Source organism: Pseudonaja textilis, chromosome 2, assembly GCF_049901715.1.
Source record: "Pseudonaja textilis isolate UNSWEBS1 chromosome 2, rPseTex1.2, whole genome shotgun sequence".
NCBI lineage: Eukaryota > Metazoa > Chordata > Lepidosauria > Squamata > Elapidae > Pseudonaja > Pseudonaja textilis.
In genome coordinates this window covers 112,079,744-112,104,298 of record NC_141991.1, presented here as the reverse complement: position 1 = coordinate 112,104,298, position 24,555 = coordinate 112,079,744, and the positions used below count along the sequence as shown (strand labels likewise).

Genomic DNA, 24,555 nt, shown 5'->3' with positions numbered 1-24,555 from the left:
CTAAATACCCTGGAAATTTAATCTCTTGAATGATACATTGTTTCCCAAGAAGACTGTAAAAGCGGCGGAAGAAAGTTTGAAAGGGAAAGTTATTTTCTCTCACTCTCCTTCCCTACGGAAATAGCAGATGGAAATCTGAAAAACCTGCTTGGGCACAGAAGGTAACTAAACTTGGTAAGTAAAGCCAAGGGGATAAAAGATTTTTGAACATTGGAATTAAAAATTAAAATCTTTTTGCTATAAGTGGGAAGGAAGAGGTAAAGAACTTACTTTAAGATTGTACTGGAGGAGACTGCTTGGAGTTTATAAGACCAAAAATAAATGGCAATAAGACTTCTAAAAAATTATTTTGGTACTGTATAATTGAATTCTACCCCAGGAAGACAAAATATAAAAAGAAGAAAGTACTAATGAAATAGTTTGTCTTGATTTGGACTGCTTTGGGACTTTGGGGAACTATTTTTTGAAAGATTAAAAACATTTGGGTTGTTTTTTTTTTAAAAAAAGTGGCATTATCTGTTGAATTGCAAATGGAATTTCAAAAGTTAAAAGAAGAGGAACAAGAAGGCAAGGGCTCTTCTGGATCTATTTTTCACTTTTTAGAAATGGTGATTTCTACCTACCAGGAAATACAACAAGAAAGCTGGGATGAAGAAGAAGAAGCCATCTTTAATAGACATATAATCTTAGTTGAGGAAGAAAAGAGAAACAGGGGAAAGAAAATGCAGAATTCAGAACTTAAGAAAGCAACCAAGAAAGGGAAAAATAAGGTGAAAAATCAATACAATGTCAGAAAGCAACAGAAAAGAGAAATACAACAGAGGGGAGACTAAGAGAGTGGAGTTTGAGAGATGGGGGGGGCAAAAAGGCTAGAATTGATAAGAAAGGAAGGGAAAAAGGAAAGAGAAGTCATAAAGGTTTAAAACAAGATGTTAAAAAACAGGTTTTTTTCAGAGACAAAGGGTAAAATATAATTTTTTAATAAAAGATTCTACAAAAGTACACAAGACTGTATTGTAGATATTAGTATTTGAAATTGAGTTAGAAAACTGAAATATTATATGAGTTAATAATACATTAAAGGGAATGTATAAAAATGTCTAAGATTTAACAATAGAGTTTAATTTCCTATGGAACATTGTTTTTACTATATTATAAACCTATTTTTCTTCTTTTGTTTTGCTATTCTAAAATGTAGTACTTAGAATATACTAAGCAGAATCAGTATGAATATTATGTATTATTTTAAGTGTTAAATTTAGGGGAAAGATAAAAGTTGTCATACTTCAACCAGTGATTACAGGAGAAATATCGTATTAGAAAGAAAAGATAAATAGATAATTGAAAGAGAATGGACAAAAGATGCAAGTATAATTATCTAAATTGAGATGAAATAAATAAAATATAATTAAGAGAGTGAATAGAAGAGAGAAAATATATAGAAAATATAGAATGTTAAATAAGATATGAAATAGTATATTAAGTGAGCATGAATTTGTCTGTACAAAAAGCTGTGACCCGGGGTTAAGCTCCTTTCCAAAAAGAAGTTTTATGTATTTATGTTTTGTGTTTGTCTATGTTTGAATTAATAAAACTCTAGAAGAATGTTGGAAGAGAATAATGAAATTGCAAATAAGACAGAAAGATACAATGAATATATACAAATCAAGGCAAAAGAAATATAACTGAATAGAAGGGAGAAATAGAGAGAAGTTGGGAAAAAGATATGAAGTTGAATATATAAGATAAATGTGCATATTAAATTGTGCTTGTATGGAAATGTGATAATTTGGAATTATGCTGTCTTTATAAGATGTTTTATTTGTTTTTCAGAAAAGATGTTTTATGTTTTTATATTCTATGTTTTGTTTGTCTGTGTATTGTTTTTAAAAACTAATAAAATTTGTTTAATAAACTTGTCACTTATACATGTTGTACCAGAGATTATTTGGGACATGTCCCTGATTGCCATGGAGATCATGAACTCCCCAAGATTGAAGTCACTAAAACATGAGAAGTCTCCAATACCAGTCTGAGAACAAATCAAGGGGTTCACAGAGAGCATCTGTCATGGTAGCTGACACACTAGAAGGATACCCAAGTTGTCCCCACAACCAACTTAACATATAGGCATTTATATCCCATTATCTCTTGGTATAGCGCCCCTGGCAACAGGCACAATCTCTCCATGATTTAATATCCTCCATCCTCTTCAACCCTGCTGGGGAAGGACCTGAAACCCAGGAATGCAATTCTCTGGGAAGGCAATAGCAGCATCCTCGTCAGATCTCAATAAAGCATACCAAAAATGCATTTTCTTCCCAAAACAAGTCTTAGACAAGAAAGAGTATAATAAGAGACTTAGTTCAGATAATTTAGAGACTCTTACAGACATTATCTTAACAGACATGATATTAACTATCAAAGAGCCCAGTAATGTTGAGAATTATAGTCATCACACATTTCAAAGAAACCAGGTTAAGAAAGATGGTCGCAGAAGCAAAGCCAATAATTGACTTGAATTGTATAGTTGTGCCAAGCCATATTTTAACCATTAACTGATGAACAGAGTATATTCATTGAGCAACAACCTGTACAACCACACATCAGCTCAAAGCAAATGGTAAGTTGATATTACTTTAGTGATTCATTCTTGTCCCAAATCGTATTTTGCTGATGCTAGAAATTCCAAGGAGTTTTGCCAGATACAACAGTGATCAGACTAATCTTGGTTTAATAACAATAAAAGAAGACACGTCACAAACATATTATAGAAAAGCTTTCTATACATTTCAAATAGGTTATCTCAACTACATCTTAATTAATACAATCAGATTAACATCACGTTCATATGACACTATATACCCACATACCTGTTTAATTCTGCTTTTCAAAATTGACATCAAAGTTTTTTTCCAATGTTGAGAATTACTGCTGTTAGGAAACTTTATTTTCAAAAACTGATCCCATGCCTACAAGGACAACATTAGTTTAAGTTTTAAAGCCACAAATAAAAAACTGTTTAAAATGGAAGTAGGAATGAGAATATTTATGCTACTCAAATTGAAACATTTAACTTTAATGCTAGGATATTTCATCATCTATTAGAAAAGAATACATGCGTTTTAAGAACTGGAAACCTAAACTGAAGATTTATTGTCAGGTTAAGCTCCACCTTCAACCTGAAGGAAACTACAATTTCAGATCCTATTATGACTTCAGGGAAGTAACTATGAAAAACATTGTTCACAATTTCTAGAATAAAATAGATTCGTTTTCAACTTTGGTCTCATCTTTCTCTATCCTCTAATTTTTCTGAAGTAACACTATGCAAACTTGAGAAAAATATTGCAACTGGTGACATGCCTCTGACAGGCTAGAACAGGGGTCTCCAAACTTGGCAACTTTAAGACTTGTGGACTTCAACTACCAGAATTCCTCAGCCCTTGGGCTAGAATGACCAACAGAGATGCTGGTTCACTTCACAATGCACACTGCAAAAATTCATGCATTAAATGCATGTTTAATTATGCACATTTTCAGTAAGGATTACTGATATAAAAATGGATAGGAAAAGAAAATTAGAACCACTGTTAAAATAAAAATAAAAAGGAAGCTACAAATCACAATGTTTTGTATAAAATCTAGATATAGGGCAGTTCCAAAACACAAACCTCAAGTTCGTTTCTCCAAGAAAACGTAATCGATCCTGTTTTCAGCAGAGATTTCGGAAGATAGTAACAAAACCAATTGCTAGTAGTTTTACAAACATTTTGGAATACTGTTGTGGCAAGCTCCATTTCTAAATCCTGTCATATGGAAAAGAAAATATAATTTAATGAATGAAAGAGAGAAGCCCATTTCCTGAATCAGCATAAGTAAAATTTTAAAAGAGGAAAATCCACTTAGAGGCAGTTACCAGTTATTATCTCCAGTAATAGTAACACTACCAAGACAACATTTGTCTATCTCAGGTCCTTGGGAAGGACTCAAATCCAGGGTAAACATCTGGCTGACTATGAGATGAACTGTAATTATAAAGGTAGATTTAATACAGGTAGTCCTCAACCTATGACCATTATGGTCTTAGAATGGGTCACTCATATGATTGACCTGATTTTTACGACCTTTTTTGCAGACATCAAAGTCAATAAGTGACTGCTACACTTATTGTCATTAAGTGAACACCATGGTTGCTAAACAAACCAATTGTTCACTATGGACTGGTTTTGCCAAAAGCCTAAAGTAAAAGCCAATTTTCAGCAAAACATGGGATGACCATGGGAAGCTGCAAACAGCCTTATGTCAAGGATTACCTTTATAAATACCCTTTCAAATCAAATTTGGGTGGTTTACAAAATATGATACCAGTAGTAAATTAAATTAGTTAAAAACATAGAATAAAACAAGACAGCTCAGATCATTTTAATCTGAGCTGCCTTGTTTTATTCTATGTTTTTAACTACTTTAATTTACTACTGGTATCATATTTTGTAAGCCACCCAGCACAATGGCAACATCAAACACATTAACACCAAGCCTAGGATCAAAGCTAGATTTGAAGGGCTTTTTGCAAATTCAGGAGAGAAGGGTTCCTCTATCACTGGTGAGGATGCTGTTCCATAGGGTAGGGGTACAAAAGAGAAGCCATATTTCCTAGGTCACTATGATTAAGCTTGCCAATGGGACTCTCTACTACTTCAGCTATAATCCTAAAATGCTTGGGAGAGTATATCAGGCATCACAGAATGATCCACTCCATAGCCTACTGAGATCTGTGAAATTTGACCATGGAAGGGAAAACCCATAGTTCAAACCCTCCATGGAAGTGTTCCTTAGTGTCCCTATAGCTATAGAGTATCTTCTGAACATATCAAAGCAGGGAATAATAATACATACGGTTAGATTCAGTATAACCCTAATCTGTGCCAAATCTATGCCAGGTTTGAGAATAGTCCAACTGCTATCATCCCATTAGGGATGTGAATTTCAAGACAAATTACTTTGTGAAGTTTAAAATACTTTACAGGAAGTCTTTGACTTGCAACCACAACTGAGCCCAAACTTTCTGTTGCTAAATGAGACAGTGGTTACATGAATTTTGCCCAATTTTATGACCTTTCTTGCCATAGTTAAGTGAATCATTGCAGTTGCTAAGGTAGTAACACGGCTGTTAAATGAATCTGGTTTCTTCAATGACTCTGCTTGTCAGAAGATAACAAAAGGTGATCATATGACCCCAGGACACTGCAACCATCATAAATATGAATCAGTGGCCAAGCACCTGAATGTTGATCATGTGACCATGTAAATGCTGCAATGATTTTTAAGCGTGAAAAATAATCATAAGTCACTGTTTTCAGTGCCGCTGTAACTTCAAACAGTCACTAAGCAAACTGTTGTAAGTCAAGGACTATTTGTACTTCTATCTGCCTGAAGCACTCAAAAACAGTGACGTTTTCATATAATTACATCACCAAAGTTATTTGTCCCAATGAATTCCCACTAGGTCTGAAAAGGATAGGGTCTCTTGCTTGAGCGGAGGTAGGACTAGAAGATCTCCAAGAACACTTCCAACCTTGTTATTCTGTTTTTCTAGTCAGTTTCAGGCAGATCAAGAAAGCCTTTTCCACACCTGTCTTAATGAAATATTAAAGGGCAAGAGAGAGAAGCTTACCTCTGATGGTACAAGTGCAAGAATTGTTGAAACAATTTCAACTGCTGTAGCTAATAACTTGTATTGTGGTATTTCTGGAATCTGACTGCTGCATATCTGATGAAGTTTTTGACAGACAAAAGCAGAGCATCTCCAATCTTCTTTCTGAATTGTACTGAATTGCAGAAAGGTTGTATATTTTTTGCAATCAAGAGACACCAGAAATGTACATTAAAATATGCATAACGAAACAGACTCAAGAGTTCAATATGCTATTTGCAATGAAAACTAAGCTTATAGGAAGGTAAATATGTCTCTTCATTCTCATAACCAGGATACATCCCCATAGTTGATTCTTTGAATTAGGAAGTTTTCTATAGAAGCCATTTTGTGAATATGAACACCACTCATTCATAATTTTCCAAAGATGTGCCTCACCTGGAAAAGTGGCCTACTATCAAAATTAAAGAGAGCCCTAACAAAATACTGGTAGTCTTGGGATTATCACAGCAACCGGGCCAATTATAATCGAAATAAAAGTAATTGCCACTGATAAGGGATGCAAACATAAAGTGACTGCATCACTTAGTGATGGCAATCCTGTGTGCCAGCATAACCTTAGGACTATTAAGGGGGAAAAGGTGAGAGCTCCAGATAAGGTGTGCAGGCAAAATGGGGAGGGGAGCAAGTGCTGGGAAGTAGGGAAGGACAGGCAAGGACCATGGGGGAGTAGACAAAGGTAGCATGGAAGCATAGTGGGCCAAGCAAGGGTATCAGGTGGGCTGGCTAGGATGGGTGCTGGGAAGCAGGGGAAGGTGTCAAACTCAAACAATAGAGTCACACATGAAAGGCTCAAGTTGGTAACTTTATTGCATTTTACCTACAGTACATGAATTTCCCAGACTGCTTGTCTTCCCTTGGGAAAAGACAGGAGTGGTTCCATGGAACCTGATGGGGGGGGGGTGTGCCAGGCCTGGGTCTCTTGCAGCTGCACAACTGCTTAATTCCTCCCCTCCAACTGGTTGGGCATTCCTCAACAAAGGCCCAGCAATGGCACCAGGCAGATGCTAAAAAATGGGGGCAGGGAGTGGTTGTCCATGGAATATCATACTCTATAGCGGAACTCCTCTATAGGAAGGAAGAGTGCGGTCAATTTTTTTTCTTTTTCTTTTCCTCAAAATTACTTCCTGTTCTAATGATCTCCAATTCTCCTTTTCTAGTAGAAATATTCCAACCATGAAATGCTAATCATGGCACTGTCACACAAAAGTGGCCCGTTGTGGCCCACAACGTGGGCCAGGCCTCATTTTCAGCTGCAACAGCCTCCTGCAGCCCTCTGCCAGAGAAAATGGAGCTCAGCCTCCCAGGCTCCATTTTCACTGACAGAGGGGTAGGAAAACAAACTAAAAACAAAACCAAAGGAGAAATGTTTCCTCTTTTGCATTTGAGCATTCAAGAAGGGACAGGAAAGGAGAAAGGGAAAAAGGAAAGAAAAAGATGGGAAAATTGGAAGGAAGGAAGGAAGGAAGGAAGGAAGGAAGGAAGGAAGGAAGGAAGGAAGGAAGGAATTAAGATTGGTTATAATGAGAATGAGGGAAGCTCTGAGGAAAGTCCTGCCTTAGCACTTGGCCACCACAGCTGCCCCCGACACAAGTGACAAGCTGGCCATGCCCACCCTGGCCACACCTACTATGGCCGCACCTACCCCACCCCGAGATCATACACAACCCCAATGGGCCCTCAATGAGACCGAGTTTAACCCCGCTGTCTTAAAGCGTTTTTATACACTAGTGTTTGTGGTTATTAAAATAACATGTAATCTTTTATGACTAGTTTATCTATCAAGAACAATCCCTTTGATGGAATACTTTATCGTGCACAGAAGCATCATACTTCCTTTAGACAACAAGAGCCACATAGGCCATTTTGCCTTATAAGGCTGGGACACATTTTTGATCAGCAAGTCAGTTTTGCAAATGGCGATTTCTGAGCATGTTCTCTTTAGAAATTGTACAAACATCAGCTGCTTATTCCAATACCTGATTAAATCAAGTACCTCCTCAAAGGAGTTGTGGGTTACCATTTTCAGCTTGATAAAACAAAGCTACATAAGTGATTAACTATTAATTTTTCTGTTGTTTACTTCAGTGAGGCATGTTCTAAATGAATGTTTTTTAAAAAAAAACATGCATTTTACTTACATATTTTTTTCTGACAGGATGTGCAACAATTTTTCTAAAAGCTTTTCTACACCCTAAAACAGAGGAAAAAAGATTGGATTAAAAAGAATCAATATTTTAGACAAACATCTCCCAGTCAACTGGCTTCGTACAGTTTACTGCCTAAACAGATTGGTGTGTGTATGTGTGTGTGTGTGGTTTTGTTTATGCGTTGTGTTGCCATGCATCTGAATGCCTCCATTTGTAAGAAACACATCCTGCCCTAGAGAAAACTTGGACAATTAACGGATCTAAACATAAATACTGCACATTTACAAACTTTGCCTGCATTGTGTAGGTATGCATTCATGCCTGGGAGTTATTGTATGCACTCATGGATAAACCAAGAATTTTAGGTTGCAAAATACTAACAAAAACAGGTTTGACTTACCCATGCATGGGCCTATGTGCAAGTATATATAGTAATGAGACTTTTGTCTTCTCCCAATACCTCCAAGTAATTCTCCATCAGCTACCTAACTTTAATCTACATAACAACTTGTATCCATGTGCTCATTTTGTCAGAGAGCTTACAGCGCACTGTTGCCTACCAATGGGTAAGAAGAGAAACTAGTGCTCCTAACACATCGCCTTTTTGAGAGAAAGATACAGAGAGGGCATTTCTTTGTACGGAATGGTGGCAATGGTTTATTGGAGGTTGCAACAATTGAGATTATGGAGGAAAGACTTAGGGAACCCTCTTGTGAGAGTCACAAATGCCCAGCCATCACAACTCTGTACATCATTCTGCAAGCATGCATCATGGAGAGCAGCGATTGAAACAAAATGTGGGAACCTCAACAAATATGATTTTTTCCCCTTTTCTCTTGGTTGGAAGGTTTATTTGAGAGTGGATACAGGTAGTCCTCAGTTTTCAAGCATTCATTTTGTGTCGGTTCAAAGTTACAATGGCACTGAAAAAAGGGACTTTTAATCATTTTTCACAATTATGACTGTAGCAATCATCTCCATAGCAACATGATCAAAATTCAGAGACTTGGCAGCTGACTCGTATCTCTGACAGATAAAACAGAAGCAAACCTAAAGGTTTCTCTTATTGGGTTATTCCTCACCTAGTGTCACTTGTTTCAGATGGGGATCTCTAGAAATTGGATGGATAACTGACTGACTGAATATTTGGAAGTGGCTCAGGCAGATACCTCCTTAATTCACTGAAGCATAGGAGGGAAAAAGTACAGCACAGTCAATCTTGCAAGATTCTGCTTTTATAGAAATAAAGGTAGCTTTAGCCTTCCTGGAGCTGACTGCTTGGTCTGATCTGCCTAGTATTCCCAAGAAATACTGGGAATCAGTGTTTCAAAAAGGGAAATCTGTGCAGTGTTATCTCCTTAAGGGTACAGGGTATCTTTTTATCAGCTCATGATGCTTACCAATTTTTGCCCGAGGCTCCCAAATCTGGCTAATTACTATGCAAGTGAATGAGTATTTCTTCCACTGGGGAGGAAGTATCCGCATATATGAAATAATATGACATATGCCAGGACATGCAGTACTGCCCTGATAAGAATATAGCCCTTTTCAACCTATTAATATGGGACCCTTTCAGATGTGAGTGATGCATACAGGCAGTCCTGTACAGGAGCACAATTGGGCCCAAAATTTATGTTCCTAAGTGAAACATTTGTTAAGTGAATTTGCCCTATTTTATGCCATTTCTAGCCACAGTTGTGAAGTGAATCATTCAGAAGTTAGTAATATGGTTAAGTGAATTTGGTTTCCCCACTGATTTTGCTTGTCAGAAGGTCACAAAAGGAGATCACATGCCCCCAGGACAGTCATAAATATGAACTAGCTGCCAAGCATCTGAATTTTGATCAGGTGACCATGGGGATGCTGCAATGATTGTAAGTGTGAAAAATAGTCATAAGTCACTTTTTTCAGTTCTGTTATAAACTTTGAATAGTCACTAAATTGAACTGTTGTAAGTCAAGACCTACCTGTATTGTGAGCCCAAGATATCAAAGGCAAACAGCATGTCTTGATCAAGGGAGGTTATTCTACCCTGGAGCCAAAAGTAGCAATTTGGTATGCCAAATTGACGCCAGATCTGTAAGTCAGGCCTTAATAGACCAATTTACTAGAATAGCTTGGCCAAATCAATTTCTCATACTTGCTGATGCATACTTCACATAAGGAGTAATGACAAACCTATGGATTGAGCCTCTAGTCTAGTCCCTTGCCGTCATAAGACAAAGATAATTAAAAGTGTTAATTAGAAATCAGAACAAACCTGACAGTTATTTTGGCTAATTTTCAAGTTTTTCAGTCTATGAAAAGTTCCCAGAAGACAGTCAAATGGATCAGCATAAGGGCCAGAGATAAATTCCACCAGGTGATATAGTGGTAACAAGCAGAACCAGGATCTGAATAATGTTCGGTTTCCTTCCAGCAAATGCTGCTTTTGCATTATTAGATTCCTTTTCAACATACAGAAAAGCATGGCAGTTATGCAGAAATTTGAATAAAAATACAGTACAATGAGTATTCTCTGAGCATTATTTAAAATACAGGAGCTTCAATTTCAACATTATATGGAATGTGAGGAACTGTGAATCTAGAAATTAAGGAATTTCAAGTTGGTTTTATATTTTGCAGCTGCTACATCTAAAAGAACTGGGTTTGCTGACTCAGAAGTTATTTATTTATTCATATTTCATATTTCTTAACTGCCCATTTCCTCTGGAGAGGTGCTCTGGACGGTGTGCAATTTAATCAATAAAATTAAACAATTAAAAACAAGGTAAAAACAGGGCTAAAATATTAACATTATAAAATGACCTTATAAAATTTCAAAAGATGAAGAATTCCAAGATAGGAGATCAGTAGCTGTTGGTACAGGCCACAGGGAAAGGGGTTTCTCATAGAGCCAACTAGCCCCATGGTTATATGGGCTCCTGTGTCCCCCACACAAGGCTACGCAGCCAAATTTTGACCCCTTTGCAGGAGGCCAAGAGATTGGGGGCTTTCTCACCGCTGAGGGCAAGCAGTAACAATGCAATGACATAAAGTTATCATAAAACATTTTAGGACACAATACAAAATTACAATAAAACATTTTCTGTGGTCAGATCCTGATAATTGATTGTGCTATATACTTCAATATAGGCTATTTTAAAAGCATGTAGTATCTCTCTGAATTTTTAAGACTTTAAAGTACCTTAGAAGCTCTGCCATGGTTGAAAGCAATTGAGCAATACGGTACAGACCCTGAAACAAACTGGTACCCAATGCAGCTCATGAAGCAAAGGTGTTACATTCAGCCTTCTTGGGCACTTAAGATTGCCCAGATGGCCATGTTCTGAACCAGATGAAGTTTCTGGATACTTTTCAGGGGTAGCCCCATGTACAGCACATTGCAATAGTTCAGTTATATTAGTTATTGAATACAGATCATCAGAATAAAGTACCAAAATATGACCCTACCTAAACTGTAGTTATCACCTCAGAAGTACTTCCTACGTTGCATATTGGTCTTTTATATCACAATATTATTGTTTCATAATATTCTCAATTCTTTCTTGAAACCCTTGCAACCCTGAGCAATTTATTGAGTCATTTTATGGACTGATCAAGCAAAAAGACCTGCGCCACTGGAGAAAGTTTAATTATTTATGCAACAATAACTTATTATTTTTATTAACCTCTGTATCGTTTGTGAACGTCACAAACATTTACTATCTTAGAAACTCACATCACCAAATGGCACTATTTCTATTTCTTGGAGTCCAGCTTTGAAGTCTATAGGTACTCCTCAATTTATCACCACAACCAAGTCCAAAATTACTTTTCCCAAGTAAGTCATTTGTTAAGAGAGTTTTGCTCCATTTTACAGTTTCTTGCCACAGTTGTTAAGTGAATCATCACAGATGTTAAGCTGGTAACATGGTTGTTAAGTGAATCTAGCATCCCCATTGACTTTGCTCATCAGAAGATTGTCAAAGGTGATCACATGACACTGCAACTGTCATAAATATGAGTCAGATGCCAAGCGTCCAAATTTTGATCATGTGACCATGTGGGGGATGCTGCAATGTTTGTAAGTGGGAAAAGCAGTCATAAGTCATTTTTTAATGTTATTGTAATTTAAAACAGTCACTAAATGATTAGTTGTAAATTGAGGACCATCTGTATAAATATTGAAAATCCATGTCTTAGCTCAAATTAACTTTTAAAAAAATCAGAAATCATTTCAGGAATAACAATACTAGGCTGAAAAACTTACTTATAGAAGTTTCTGTTTTTAGCTCTACATTCCGAATATCGAATAAATTCCAACCTTGCCCATTTCTCTTCTGATTCAAGGCAAATCCTAGTTTTATATTCAGAATCATTCACAGCAATTAGATAAAGAATTGGGAGTGTCCACACCCACTCGTGAATCTCTTCTTCAATGCAGTTATCACAGAATATTATCAAGTTCTCCACCAAACTGAAAGAGATAGACAAAATTAAGATCTAAAAATAATTTTTATCAGAATCCCTCTGTGCAAGTTAACTTGACTTTCTTACTTCCAACAAAAATAGAGTCCTTCAGACATAACTATTCTGTACTAGTGCCCCCAACATTTCGAGACTAATAAACGTATACAGAGAATACAGTGTGGGCTAGAGAAAATACCTGCCTTAAGATAACAGGAATCACATTTGTAAAATAGCTGCCATGAAAGAACAGCCATTGAGATCCCCTTTAATGATCTACAGATCAAACAACCTCTTTTACCAATAACAAATGGGATCTGTCTTCAAATAGTGAAAGAAAGATCCTTGGTTGTTCTTTACTTGAGAGGATTCACATAATTGGAACTTACACACCTTTTAGAAGAGCTGCCCAAGACTTTTCATTTTTTTTTCTTTCCTGTTCAGTTAATTTGTTCCCTTCAGCTTCATCCTATCTACAATGCACTCAGAAAGTACTCAAGACTCCCTTCACTTTTGTCAATTTACTCATGCTGCAGCCTGATTTTACAATTGTTGAAATTCATTTTTTCCTCATTAATCTACCCTCAGCACCTCATAATGACAAAGTGAAAACAGAATTTTAGAAATGTCTGTAAATTTATCAATGAGAAACAATTGAAATATCACATTGGCATAAATATCCCTTTGCAATAACGCTTGAAATTTAGCTCCATTGCTCCCCATTTCTCTTGATCATTGATGAAATGTTCCTACACCTTGGAGCTTACTTGTGGTAAATTAAATTGATTGGACAGGATTTGGAGAGGCACACACCTCTCTATAGAAGGCCCCACGGCTGACAATGCATACTGTAGCAGTGCAAAAGCCATGAGGTCAAAGGAACTGCCTGCAGAGCTCAGAGACAGGATTATTGCCAGGCACAGATCTGGGGAACACTACAATAAAATTTCTGCTGCACTGAAGATTCCTAAGAGCACAGTGGCCTCCATAATTCTCAAATGGAAGAAGCACAACCAGGACTCTTCCAAGAGCTGATCACACAAGTCAAACTGAGCAATCGGGGAAGAAGGAACTTAGTAAGAGATGACCAAGAATCCGATGATCATTCTGAATGAACTGCTGTGATCCTGTGTGGAGATGGGACAGAGTTCCAAAAGGACAACCATCACTACAGTCCTCCACCAATCTGGATTTTGTGGCAGTGACCAGATAGAAGCCTCTTCTCAGTGCAAAACACATGAAAGCCCACTTGGAATTTGCAAAAATGCACCTGAAGAACTCTCACACGGTGAGGAACAAGATTCTCTTGTCTGAGGAAACCAAGATTGAATTGTTTGGACTCAATTCTAAACATTATGTTTGGAGGAAACCAAGCACTGCTCATCACCTGCCCAATATCATTCTAAAAATGAAGCATGGTGATGGGAGTGTTTTCAGTAGCAGGGACTGGGAGACTGGCCAGGATTGAAGGAAAGCTGAAGAAGCAAAGTACAGGGATATCCTTAGTGAAAACCTGTTCCACAACGCTCAGTACCTCAGACTGGGCTGAAGATTCCTTTTCCAACATGATAACGATTTTGAGCACACAGCCCAGATCAGGGGTCACCAAACTTTTGGACCTCATGGACCACCAAACTCATAATTTTAAATCCTGCGGACCAGAGACCCTGGGAAAATCCCCCCCAAAGTCTGCAGGAATATTCCCCACCCCGTTTTACTATCAATCAATCATTCTTTATTTGGGATTGCAGGATACCGTCTCCAGCTCCATTCTCGGGGGAGAAAGAGAGAGAGAGGGAGACTTTTAGCTTCATGCAAGGAAAGTAGCAGAAGTCTTTCTTTCTCTCCCCCAAACTCCGCCAGAAATGAGTTTTGTGAGACTTGTCGCACCAGCAAGGCCTCTTGCAGGGTCCCAAAGACTCTTTTCTGGCAGAGTTTGGGGGAGAGAAAGAAAGACTTTTGCTGCTTTCCTTGCGTGCAGCCAAGAGCAGAAGAAAGAAATGGAAAGAACCAGCTTAGTGGCCAGGCCAGGCCCATGGGGTGAGTAAGGCAAATTCCCCCTCCACCCTTTCCCCCCTCCCCTCACTACCTCGTGTTGTTTGCAATACAAGCAACGCAAGCCTTGTATTCCCACAGGCCATGTGGGTGGCGGAGCCTTTTGTTCCCGCACACCCTGAATTAATTGCTTTGGGGGTGACATTTTGGCAACAGCTGGCCTAGATACCGCAGGAGTAGCTTAGGGCAACTCTGTGAATGTCCTAGAATGGCCCAGCCGGAGCCCTGACTTGAACCCTACTGAACATTTCCGAAGGGACCTGAAAATGGCTGTCCACCAACGGTCACCATCCAACCTGAATAAGCTTGACAGGATTTACAAGAAAGATTGGCAGAAAATCCCACAATTCTCATGTGCAAAGCTTGTCGCGTCATACCCAGAAAGACCCAAGGCTGAAATTGCTGCCAAAGATGCTTCAACAAAGTACTGAGTGAAGGCTCAGTATACAATGATATATATTACTTATGCCAATGTGTTATTTCAGTTTTTTCTTTTTAATAAATTTATAGATATTTCTAAAATTCTGTTTTCACTTTGTCATTATAGGGTACTGAGTGTAGATTAATGAGGAAAAATGAATTTCAATACCTGCAGAATCAGGCTGCAGCATAAAAAAAATGGCAAAAGTGAAGGGGATCTGAATACTTTCTGAATGCACTGTACATCTGAACACTTTCTCTTTCGCCCAACTACACCTTGTTGTTTCTTTTTACTGTTTTGCATTTTCTGTGGGAAGGAGGGGAATGTTTTCTGGGAAGAATATACAGAACATGTTGGGCTTTGGACATACAGAAGCCAAGGATCTGGTCAATTAGAATGTCCATCTCTGATCAGAATGTAATTACTTTTCAGGCTTGCCCAACAAATAACCTTTTCTAATGATCATAATGAATACTGAGCTTAATCAACAGTGTGATAAATATTCTAGTGCAATGAAGTACATACAGCCCATCTAAAACCACAGGTGCATAGAAATACAGCAGCAGCTTAGGATGGACTCAGCTCACCATATGCCTAATATCAAAGAAAGCACAAAGAGTCAGGGCATGTTTCCAGGGTCAAAAACTGCCCAAGAGCACCCAAATCTCCCCTCCAAAGTGTTTCCTGCATGGGGAAATCTTTCTGGAATCAAGATGCCCACCTTGGAAGATCACATTGATCAATGGCATGTACGCAACCAAACATTTTTTTCTACCTTAAACTTCAGTATCCTCACTCCACCCTACACGCTTTCTATATGCCCCAAAATCACATTACCTACCTTGGACACTCTGAAAATGTCTCTCTGAAACTCTCAATTTCATTTATGTCTGCTGGTGATTTCTCCAGACAAAGAAACATGCATAACTGTTTCAGTTCCTTTTTGGGCAGTCGAATATGATAAGATGTTATTAATGTATAAGTGATCAATGCTAAGCCTATTTTATCCCACATCGAAGTGTTCTGTTTGAGGATGTTATTTGATTCTTCCATCAAGTAATTCACAATAAAAGCTTGCAACTTTAAAAGAGAGGGAGGGAGGGAGAAAAAAAAATACATCACATTAAGGCATAAGCTATAACTAAAAAACAAAACATCTAGGTGCATACATTGTTCTGATCTAACCCAAAGAAAACATTATAGATTAGACTTTAAAAGGTCAGGAAATTGGTTTAAGTTAAACTATTAACATGTTAGGTTGTACAACGGCTCTCTGTTTCTCAAAGTGATTGTGCAGATTTGGCGGGTCAAAAACTTATCAGACTCAAGTGTCCAATTGATCTAAATGATTTCCTGAATGTACTGAACAATTTCCCACCTCACCTGACTGCAATACTATCAAATCCTATTATGCTCTATGGAATGTAAAAAGGCTCAGGGATCAGAATCTATGCTACTATCAGCCTTCCAAGTGTTAATACAAAGATGAGAAGACGAAAATAATGAAGCAAAAGGGATGACAAAGCACAAAGAGAAGAAACCTTGGGACAAAATTATGCACTGAAGTCTATTTCTAATCGATGCAGAAGAAGAAGAACTGAACAGTCTTGCTTTTATTGCATCTTTTGAAAGTAATTCAGCACCTTCTTGGCTGGGATGTTGAAAAGGAGGAAAAAACAGTAGCTTACAGGAAGCTGCTTGTTACATCTGTGTAATTAATGTCAATCACATCTTCCTTAGATTGGGCATCAGCATTGGGACGTATGAGAATATGTAATGTCTACACCTATTTGTTCCATTAATTTAAAATTCTTTCAGTTTGTACTGTACATGCTGAGGGCATGGTCCAGAGTGGAATATCCGTGTTATCATCTATTTAAAAAACATTTTGTCCTTTTGACCGATTAAATCAGCCAAAATGTGATTGGCTTCATGGTTAAGGGAAGTGATCCATGCAGATTTGTAGGTGGCAAATGCCCAATACTAGAAATTATTTTATTTGAGTTTCAAGATCTATAATGGTACAATCTCTGACTTTATTTATTGTCTATATGGAACTGCTAAGACAGGAAATATAAGCATTGCAATCAGTGGTGGGATTCAGAAATTTTCACTACCGGTTCTGTGGGCGTGGCTTGGTGGGAGTGGTGTGGCTGGGTAGGTGTGGCAAGAGAAGGTTACTGCAAAACCTCATTCCCTCCCCACCCCACTAACCTGCTTACCAGCTCCATTCTCCTGTGCAGGGCAACAAAAGAAGACCCAGCCAATCAGCTGGGACTCAGGAGGCAGAGAATAGATGGGGACGGGGCCAGTCAGAAGTGGTGTTTTCCAGTTCTCCGAACTACTCAAAATGTCTGCTAGCAGTTCTCCAGAACTGGTCAAAACCTGCTTAATACCACCTCTGATTGGAATAGAGCAGCCATCAGCTTCCTCCTTACCATTTTACTTTAAAGAAATAATCAGTATCAGTACTGAATACTGTATAGGGTTGATAATGGAATAGATTAGACTGAACATAATTTAGAAAAGTTCAAAATATGCTTTGGGCCATAGGAAGGATATCTCAGAAACTGGGATCTCATTATGGGCCCCTTGCTGATCCTCTTATTAGTTTCATAGGTGGTAACTAGGGAAAGGAATATATTTGGTCAATTATGTCCATTGTGCCAGCTGTAACAAATTAATTGAATTTGTAATTGCTCCTGAGCTGGCTAGATTTGACCACAATCACCATTTAAGTTATTTTCTACATTCAAAAGTTTCAATTATTTCAAAATATGACCATCAGAATCAGTCTTTTTAATTAGGCATTTTTTTAAAAAGAGAGTAGAGGAAAAATTCTCCCGCCCCACCCCCCCCAAAAAATTCTAAAGAGCGGTATGGGGAGAAAGCAAGAAAAATTCAGTAAATGGTAGATCATAGGTGTCAAACTCGCAACGATACATTGTCTTGATGTATCACAACTTTTCTCCCCTTTACTAAAACGGGTGGGTGTGGCCAGCATGTGACATATCTGGCCTGTGGACCACAGACACGCCTGTGGTAGATGTTTACAAGCATTATAAATTTTTAATATTCCAACAATTGCTTCAAACAGATGAATATACTACCATTTCCTCTAAAATAAGCCCTACCCCAGGTTGCACAGTGCAGCTGAGTTGATTATCTATCCAAGCAGCAGGTGGAGGCAGAGGCGGAAGGGGGAGACACGTGATCTGGATGCATCACACAGAACATGGGAAAGCAGAGAGTGGGGTGGCCAGAGCAGGTGGGTGGCCGCGGGAGGCTAGTCTTTATGCCGCAGCACCAGCAGCAGAGGTGTGGGCAGGAAGGAAGGCAGGCATCCCGATGCACTGTGCAGGCTGTGGGAAAGCCGAGAGATGCAAAGACGTCCCGTGGCCAGCCACCCATTCCACCCCACCATCTCTCGGCTTGCATGTTCCGTTGTGGCTGCAAGCAAGCAAGCAAGCAGAAGAAGTGAGCTGGCAGACACACAGGGTCCAGCTGGACACAGGGCTGTTGGAGCCGCTGCCATGAGGCTTGGTATCAGGGCATGGATGGTCTGGCTGAGGGTCCTAATGTAAGCCGATGCAAGGTACGTGTGGCGGCTGCATCTCTTACCTCATGGCAGTCCTGCTGCACCACACTGCCTCCTGCTCCATTGTGGCTGCAAGCAAGCCGAAGAGGTGGGGCTCCCATAAATGGGGAAAAAATAAAACAGCCCCCCAAACTAAGGTCCTGTGTTTATTTTTGGAGCCCCCAAAAATAAGACCCAGTCCTGTTTTCTGGGAAACATGGTATAATATTCTAAAAACTATCAGTCCTTTTTAAAAATTCAATATATGAATATCAACACAAATAATCAATAAACTATAATGTACAAAATTGAGAATTATAATAGTTTCTATAGGAACAAATAAAAACTCTGTTACGAGAAATTCCAAGTTCATAAGTCTATATATAGAACTATAATCCAAAGTTTCCCAACTGAATTAAATCTTGCATCAGTTTCACTTTTGAAATACAGAATTGTTTCAAACATCAGAGCATATGCTTGATATCAGAACCTTATGTAATCCATAGTGGAGTATCTATAGAGATGGCCTTCCTCTTGAACAACACTCAGTGCCCTCCTTGGTGAGTTACATTTCATTCCTGCAATGACTTAAGTCCATATTCTCTCTTTTTTGAGCATCTTGAACTCAAGTTTAAGTTTAATAACTTTGCTGCATCATTTTATTCCAAAGGCACTATAACAATGAGCACCTTGCTCAGCACAGTCAAGATGCTACAAACTTTATAGACATTTGACTACAAGGTTCTTCTTGGATGTATAATGACGAGAATATAATACCTGCTCTTCTTTGAATTGTAGCTCTTTCCATTCCTTTCGACATCCTTCATGTACCATTATCTTTTTATTCACAAAGTAAAATTGGTGGAACTGCTGGAAAAAGCTTTTGACGTTAATCCGACTCCATGTTTTAAGTATACTGAAGAGGTTGTCCAGCATTATTTTTGCTGCTATCAGTTTCCCTTTCACAAAATCCTGTTCCTTATCTTTCCAAAATGAAATGCGATTCTTCAAATTCTTCCACCAACTCTTCTCTGGTTTAGCACATATTATATCATCATATTGATGCCAATCTGTTAAATAAAATATTATTAAAGTTCTGAAATGCAAGATACAGCCCTACTAGCTTTGCATGCCAATGCAACCGCATGATACACCCTGCTCTGTTATTGTCTCCTTCCATAGTCAGACCATGCAGACCCACAGAAAGAGTCATTTTCTTTCAACCTCTGTAGAAGGGATTTCTGACCTATATTCCATCCATATTCATTTCATATTGTTTACTGCTAGGATGTGTTTTGAAATACAGCACTACACAACAATAAATAAATGTGGAATTCCTACCTTTAGCAGATACAGGTGTTCCTCGACTTACAACAGTTCCTTTAGTGACCGTTCAAAGTTACAACGGCACTGAAAAAAGGGACTTATGACCATTGCGGAATCCCCATGGTCACGTGATCAAAATTCAGACACTTGGCTACTGGCTCATACTTATGACTGTTGCAGTGTCCCGGAGTAATTTGATCCCCTTTTGTGACTTATCCAGATTCATTTAACAACCATTTTACTAACTTAGCAAATATAATGGCTGTCTTAACAACTGTAGCAAGAAAAATCGTAAAATGGGGAAACTCACTAAACAAATGTTCCACTTAGCAACATAAATTTTGAGTGCAATTGTGGTTGTAACTTAAGTACTGTATGAGACTAAGTAAATTGCTTAATCCAAAAAAAAAAAAAGAAGCTTTGGTGACTATCAGTTGCTTAATCAGGTAGATCTGGACTTACAACCACAACTAAGCCCGCCATTTCCGCTGCTATGCAAGGCAATTGTTAAGTGAGTCACGTCCCATTTTTACAACCTTTTCGCCATATTTGTTAAGTGCATCATTGCACATGTTGAGCAAATCATTTGGTCGCTAAGCAAATCTGGCTTTCCCCATTGAACTTTGCTTGTCAGAGGCTGATGGGAAGCTCACAAATGATGATTACATGATCCCGGGACATGCAACAGCTTCCTGCAACACTCCACCAGAAAAAATGAAGCTCAGGAGGCCTTGGGTTAGATACATGGAAGCCAAAGGGTTAGATACATGGAAAATTTGAAATTATTAGACCTGAGTATTTTGACTTTGGAAAAAATCACAATATTCAGAACTGCTATATAGTCAGGTGTTATTTTAACAGCTTTTAGGTCCTTAAGAATTAGGTGACATGAGAGGAAAAAAATCTGTCCCTGGGGCTGTTGTTTTCGCATGCCCTGTGGTACCATCCTGAAGGGGAGAACTGAAGCAGTTCATGTCCAGGATGTGAGGGGTTTCTATATATAACTTCTCAGTCCTCTTTCTGACCCAGATAACATACAGGTGTTCTATGGAAAGCAGATTGATTGCAATTGTTCTTCCTGCAATCTTCACTATTTGCTGAGACTGTACCTGTCCTGTTTGGTTGCTGTATCAAACTGGACAGTTATAGAAGTACAAATGACTCAATAATATAGAAGTACACATGACTCAATAATTCCTCTATAAAACTGTATTAACAGCTCTTCGGGCAGTCTAAATCTCTTGAGCTGATGGAGAAAGGACATTCTTTGTTGTGTCTTTTTAATGATGGTTCTAATATTAAGTACCAGTTTCAAATCCTGGAAGATCATACAACCCAAAAGTTTGAAGGACTCTATTGCAGATACCGAGCTGTCAAATATATTAAGGGGATTCTTGCTTTCTTGGGTGTTACAAAATCTAAGTTTCTTTAATATAACCCTGGGGAGACTGTAATACAAGGAGCAGTTTCTTACCTGTACCACGTATCAATTTTGATAATAAAAACAAGCAGCGATTTACATGTGGTCCATCTGTAGGTTTGTAAATGAATTCATATGACAAGTTTTTGTCACATTTAACAGCGTATTTGTACGGAATTGCTTTATCCAGGTTTTCCTTAGAAATTAAGGTGCGGCCTTCAATCAGGTATCCATGATCTCCAAGATCTCTAGAATTTAAAAAGTTGTATTTTAGCATCAAAGCAGAGTAAAGGCAAGGAAGCAATTTATTGTTGAAATAAAATTTTAGAAGCATGTAAAATCTTAGAATAGAATACAGAATAACAGAAGGGACCTTATAGGTCATCTAGTCCAACCCCCCCACCCAAGCAGGAGACCCTACACCATTTCTGACAGATGGGAGTCCAATCTCTTCTTGAAAATCTCAAGTGATGGCTCTCCCACAACTTCCGAAGGCAAGCTGTTCCATTGGTCAATTGTTCTCACTGTCAGAAAGTTTCTCCTTATTTCCAGGTTAAATCTCTCCTTGTTCAGTTTCCATCCATTATTCCTTGTCTGGCCTACAGGAGCTTTAGGAAATAGCTTGATCCCTTCCTCCCTGTGGCAGCCCCTCAAATATTGAAATGCTGCTATCATGTCTCCCCTGGGCCTTCTCTTCACTAGATTAGCCAAGCCCAGTTCCTAAAACTGGAATGGTCTTACATTTCTTATTATATACACTAGCAGTAAAAGTGAAATGCAATACAGTCACTCATACAAACAGTCTTCGCACTTAAAACTAGCACAGCATCCCCACATTCATGTAACGAAAACTGGGCGCTTGGCAACCAGCATTCAGGTTCACATGATCCCCACTTCGGACCTTCCCAGCCAAACTCTGGCAAGCAAAATCAAGGGGGAAAGCCTTTGACTTAATGACCACTCTCCTTTCAAAAGCTGCAGTGATTCACTTGACCATGGAAAAAGGGGCATAAAAATTGGGTGTGACTCACTTAACAACCGCCTCAACAACCAAAATTCTAATCTCAACTGTGGCCATAAATCAAGGACTTACCTGTACTAAATCTTCCTTTTCACTTGAAAAAGTAACTGGCCTTCATAAATCTCCATCAATAAGAGTAATGATGTGGACCTGCCACAGTTCTTTTTTAAAAAAATGACATTAACTAGATCCGGCTGCCATTCTTTGCAGATCACATAAGTGCAGCGCTCTGGGATCCAGCATTTTCTTGTGACTTATGACCATTTTTCAGAGTTACCACCTTTCCAGCATCCCCATGATCATGTAATCCAAATTCAGTTACGCTTGGCAACTGATTCATATTTATGACCGTTGCAGAATCCCAGGGTCACAAGATCACCTTTTGCGCCCTTCTGACAAGCAAAATCAATGGGCAAGCCAGATTCACTTAACAAGCAGGTTAATAACTGCAGTGATTCACTCAACAACTGTGGCATGAAAAGTAGTAAAATGGGGCAAAACGCACTTAACAAATTTCTCACTTAGTAACATAAATTTTGGACTCAATTGTGGTCGTAAGTCAAGAACTATCCTGAATGCTTCAAGCATAAAGACTCTTTTTTATTCTCCAGCAATCAGTTGTATTATCGTTCTTTATACCTAAAGGTTTCTTTAAATATATAGCGTGTTGCAACGGTGCATGCAGATATGCCATCTCAACATGTAAATGTATTTTGTCCTTAGCTGCCCACACTAATGCTGCTCGTAATGTAGTAGCTTTCAGACTAGGCGCAAACACCTTATCGTAGTTGTTTGCTGTCTGACTGAACCCTTGTGCTACTAACCTGGCTTTGTAGGTAACAGTCGCATCCACACCTGTCTTAAATTTATAAATCCATTTACACCCTATGGCATGTTTACTTGGTGGTAACCTGACATTTTCATATACTTCCAACCTTTGTAAGGAATTCAGTCCCTTATCCATTGCTTCCTGCCAAGCAGCCTGATCCTTAGCAGGATAGTTTCAGTTCACTATAATTACCAGGAACTGTATTCACTTGGCATACAACACTAGCCTGATATCTATCAGGTGGTTGTGTTACTCCGGTTGAAGGTCTCGGTAATACAGGGCTTACTGGTGGAGTCTCCTGTTTCACCTGCTTCTACTTCCTCCTCTGCCTGTTCTTCCTCCTCATCCTGTTCCTGTTCTTCCTCTTTAATGGCTATTGATGGTTTAACTATTTCATCATTAGGGACTACTTGGGTGTTGTTAGTGTTTGGGGATAAACCCCCAAGCAGAGTACACAGCAGCAGTCAAGCCAGGCAGGCAAATGAGAGAGGCTGGGCCCAAGAGTATACACACACTGGAGACAAAAACACTGTTTGTAGTTTTAAAATAGTTATTTAATTCACACAGAGATTAAGAAGTGTCATTCAGTCCATATGTCATTATCCAGTATATCCATCCAGTTATCTAGTCCATTAACAGTAAATACAATGTCTTTATCTGCTTGTAAATCTTCTCCTCCCGATACCTTTCTCTCAAAGACAACGCTGAGTATGCACAGCTCACCAAGTAAACAGTCCTTATGTCCAGTAGAAATGGTATCTGGCACAGTAGCCACCAAGCAGATGTCTCATACAGCAGGCAGCAGACCAGGAACAGAACCAGGAACCACAGCAGCCAGGTGCATCCAGAAGCAGAACCAGGAACATCCAGTGAGACCAGAAAGTGTTACGTCTCTCTCACTGCCTATTATTGCAGCTTGCAACCGCACCCATAATGACATTGCAGTTTTTGTGCTTAAAGCTACATACACTTAAACCTAGGTTTATATATTTATTCAACCCAAACCTAGTTGGTGTATCCATATACCCAACATTCTCCCCTTTTGGGTGATATAAATATATATTACCTTTACATTCTAAACCCATATTTTTCACAACTCTCTAGGTGCTTAATGGCACCTTGGGCTTTAGTAAAATTATCAGCTATATTGTCCTCCGACATGCAGTACTCCAGCTGTATCATTATACTCTGTACAGATTGTCTAACATTTAGATATCTTAAATCCGTATGTTTGCTCCTCGTTTTAACTGCAATATCTGTGGCCATTTGAATTGCTGCCTGATTATCTTCATGTACAACTATAGGGTAATTTACAGTTATACCCATATCGTTCAACATTTGTTTGTACATAATTAATTCAGTACACAATAGCGATAAACAGGAGAATTCTGCCTCCATTGTAGACAAACTTATATGCTGTTGTCTTATTGACTTCCAGCCAATTAATGTCTTACCCAGCATTATGGCTGTTCCTGAAGTCGACTTTCTTGTGTCTCTTTCTGCTGCAAAGCTAGCATCTGCATAAGCACTCAATATGAGATCACCTTTTGGTTCTAAATACAGTGCATGGTGTAATGTTCCTTTAAGATAT

General features: G+C 38.6%; 1 protein-coding gene across 1 annotated transcript in view; it reads right to left on the bottom strand.

Annotated features, from left to right (window-relative positions):
- The window catches only part of RNF213 (ring finger protein 213), a 116,368-nt gene that overhangs the window by 71,380 nt on the left and 20,433 nt on the right, over positions 1-24,555 (bottom strand). The window contains exons 7-15 of the mRNA XM_087924950.1: positions 21,169-21,362; positions 19,146-19,438; positions 15,633-15,871; positions 12,119-12,325; positions 10,127-10,313; positions 7,858-7,910; positions 5,678-5,831; positions 3,675-3,809; positions 2,874-2,972 (exon numbers count right to left, since the gene is read on the bottom strand). Coding sequence (XP_087781076.1) covers positions 2,874-2,972; positions 3,675-3,809; positions 5,678-5,831; positions 7,858-7,910; positions 10,127-10,313; positions 12,119-12,325; positions 15,633-15,871; positions 19,146-19,438; positions 21,169-21,362 — 1,561 coding nt within the window. The remainder of the gene's footprint in view (positions 1-2,873; positions 2,973-3,674; positions 3,810-5,677; positions 5,832-7,857; positions 7,911-10,126; positions 10,314-12,118; positions 12,326-15,632; positions 15,872-19,145; positions 19,439-21,168; positions 21,363-24,555) is intronic.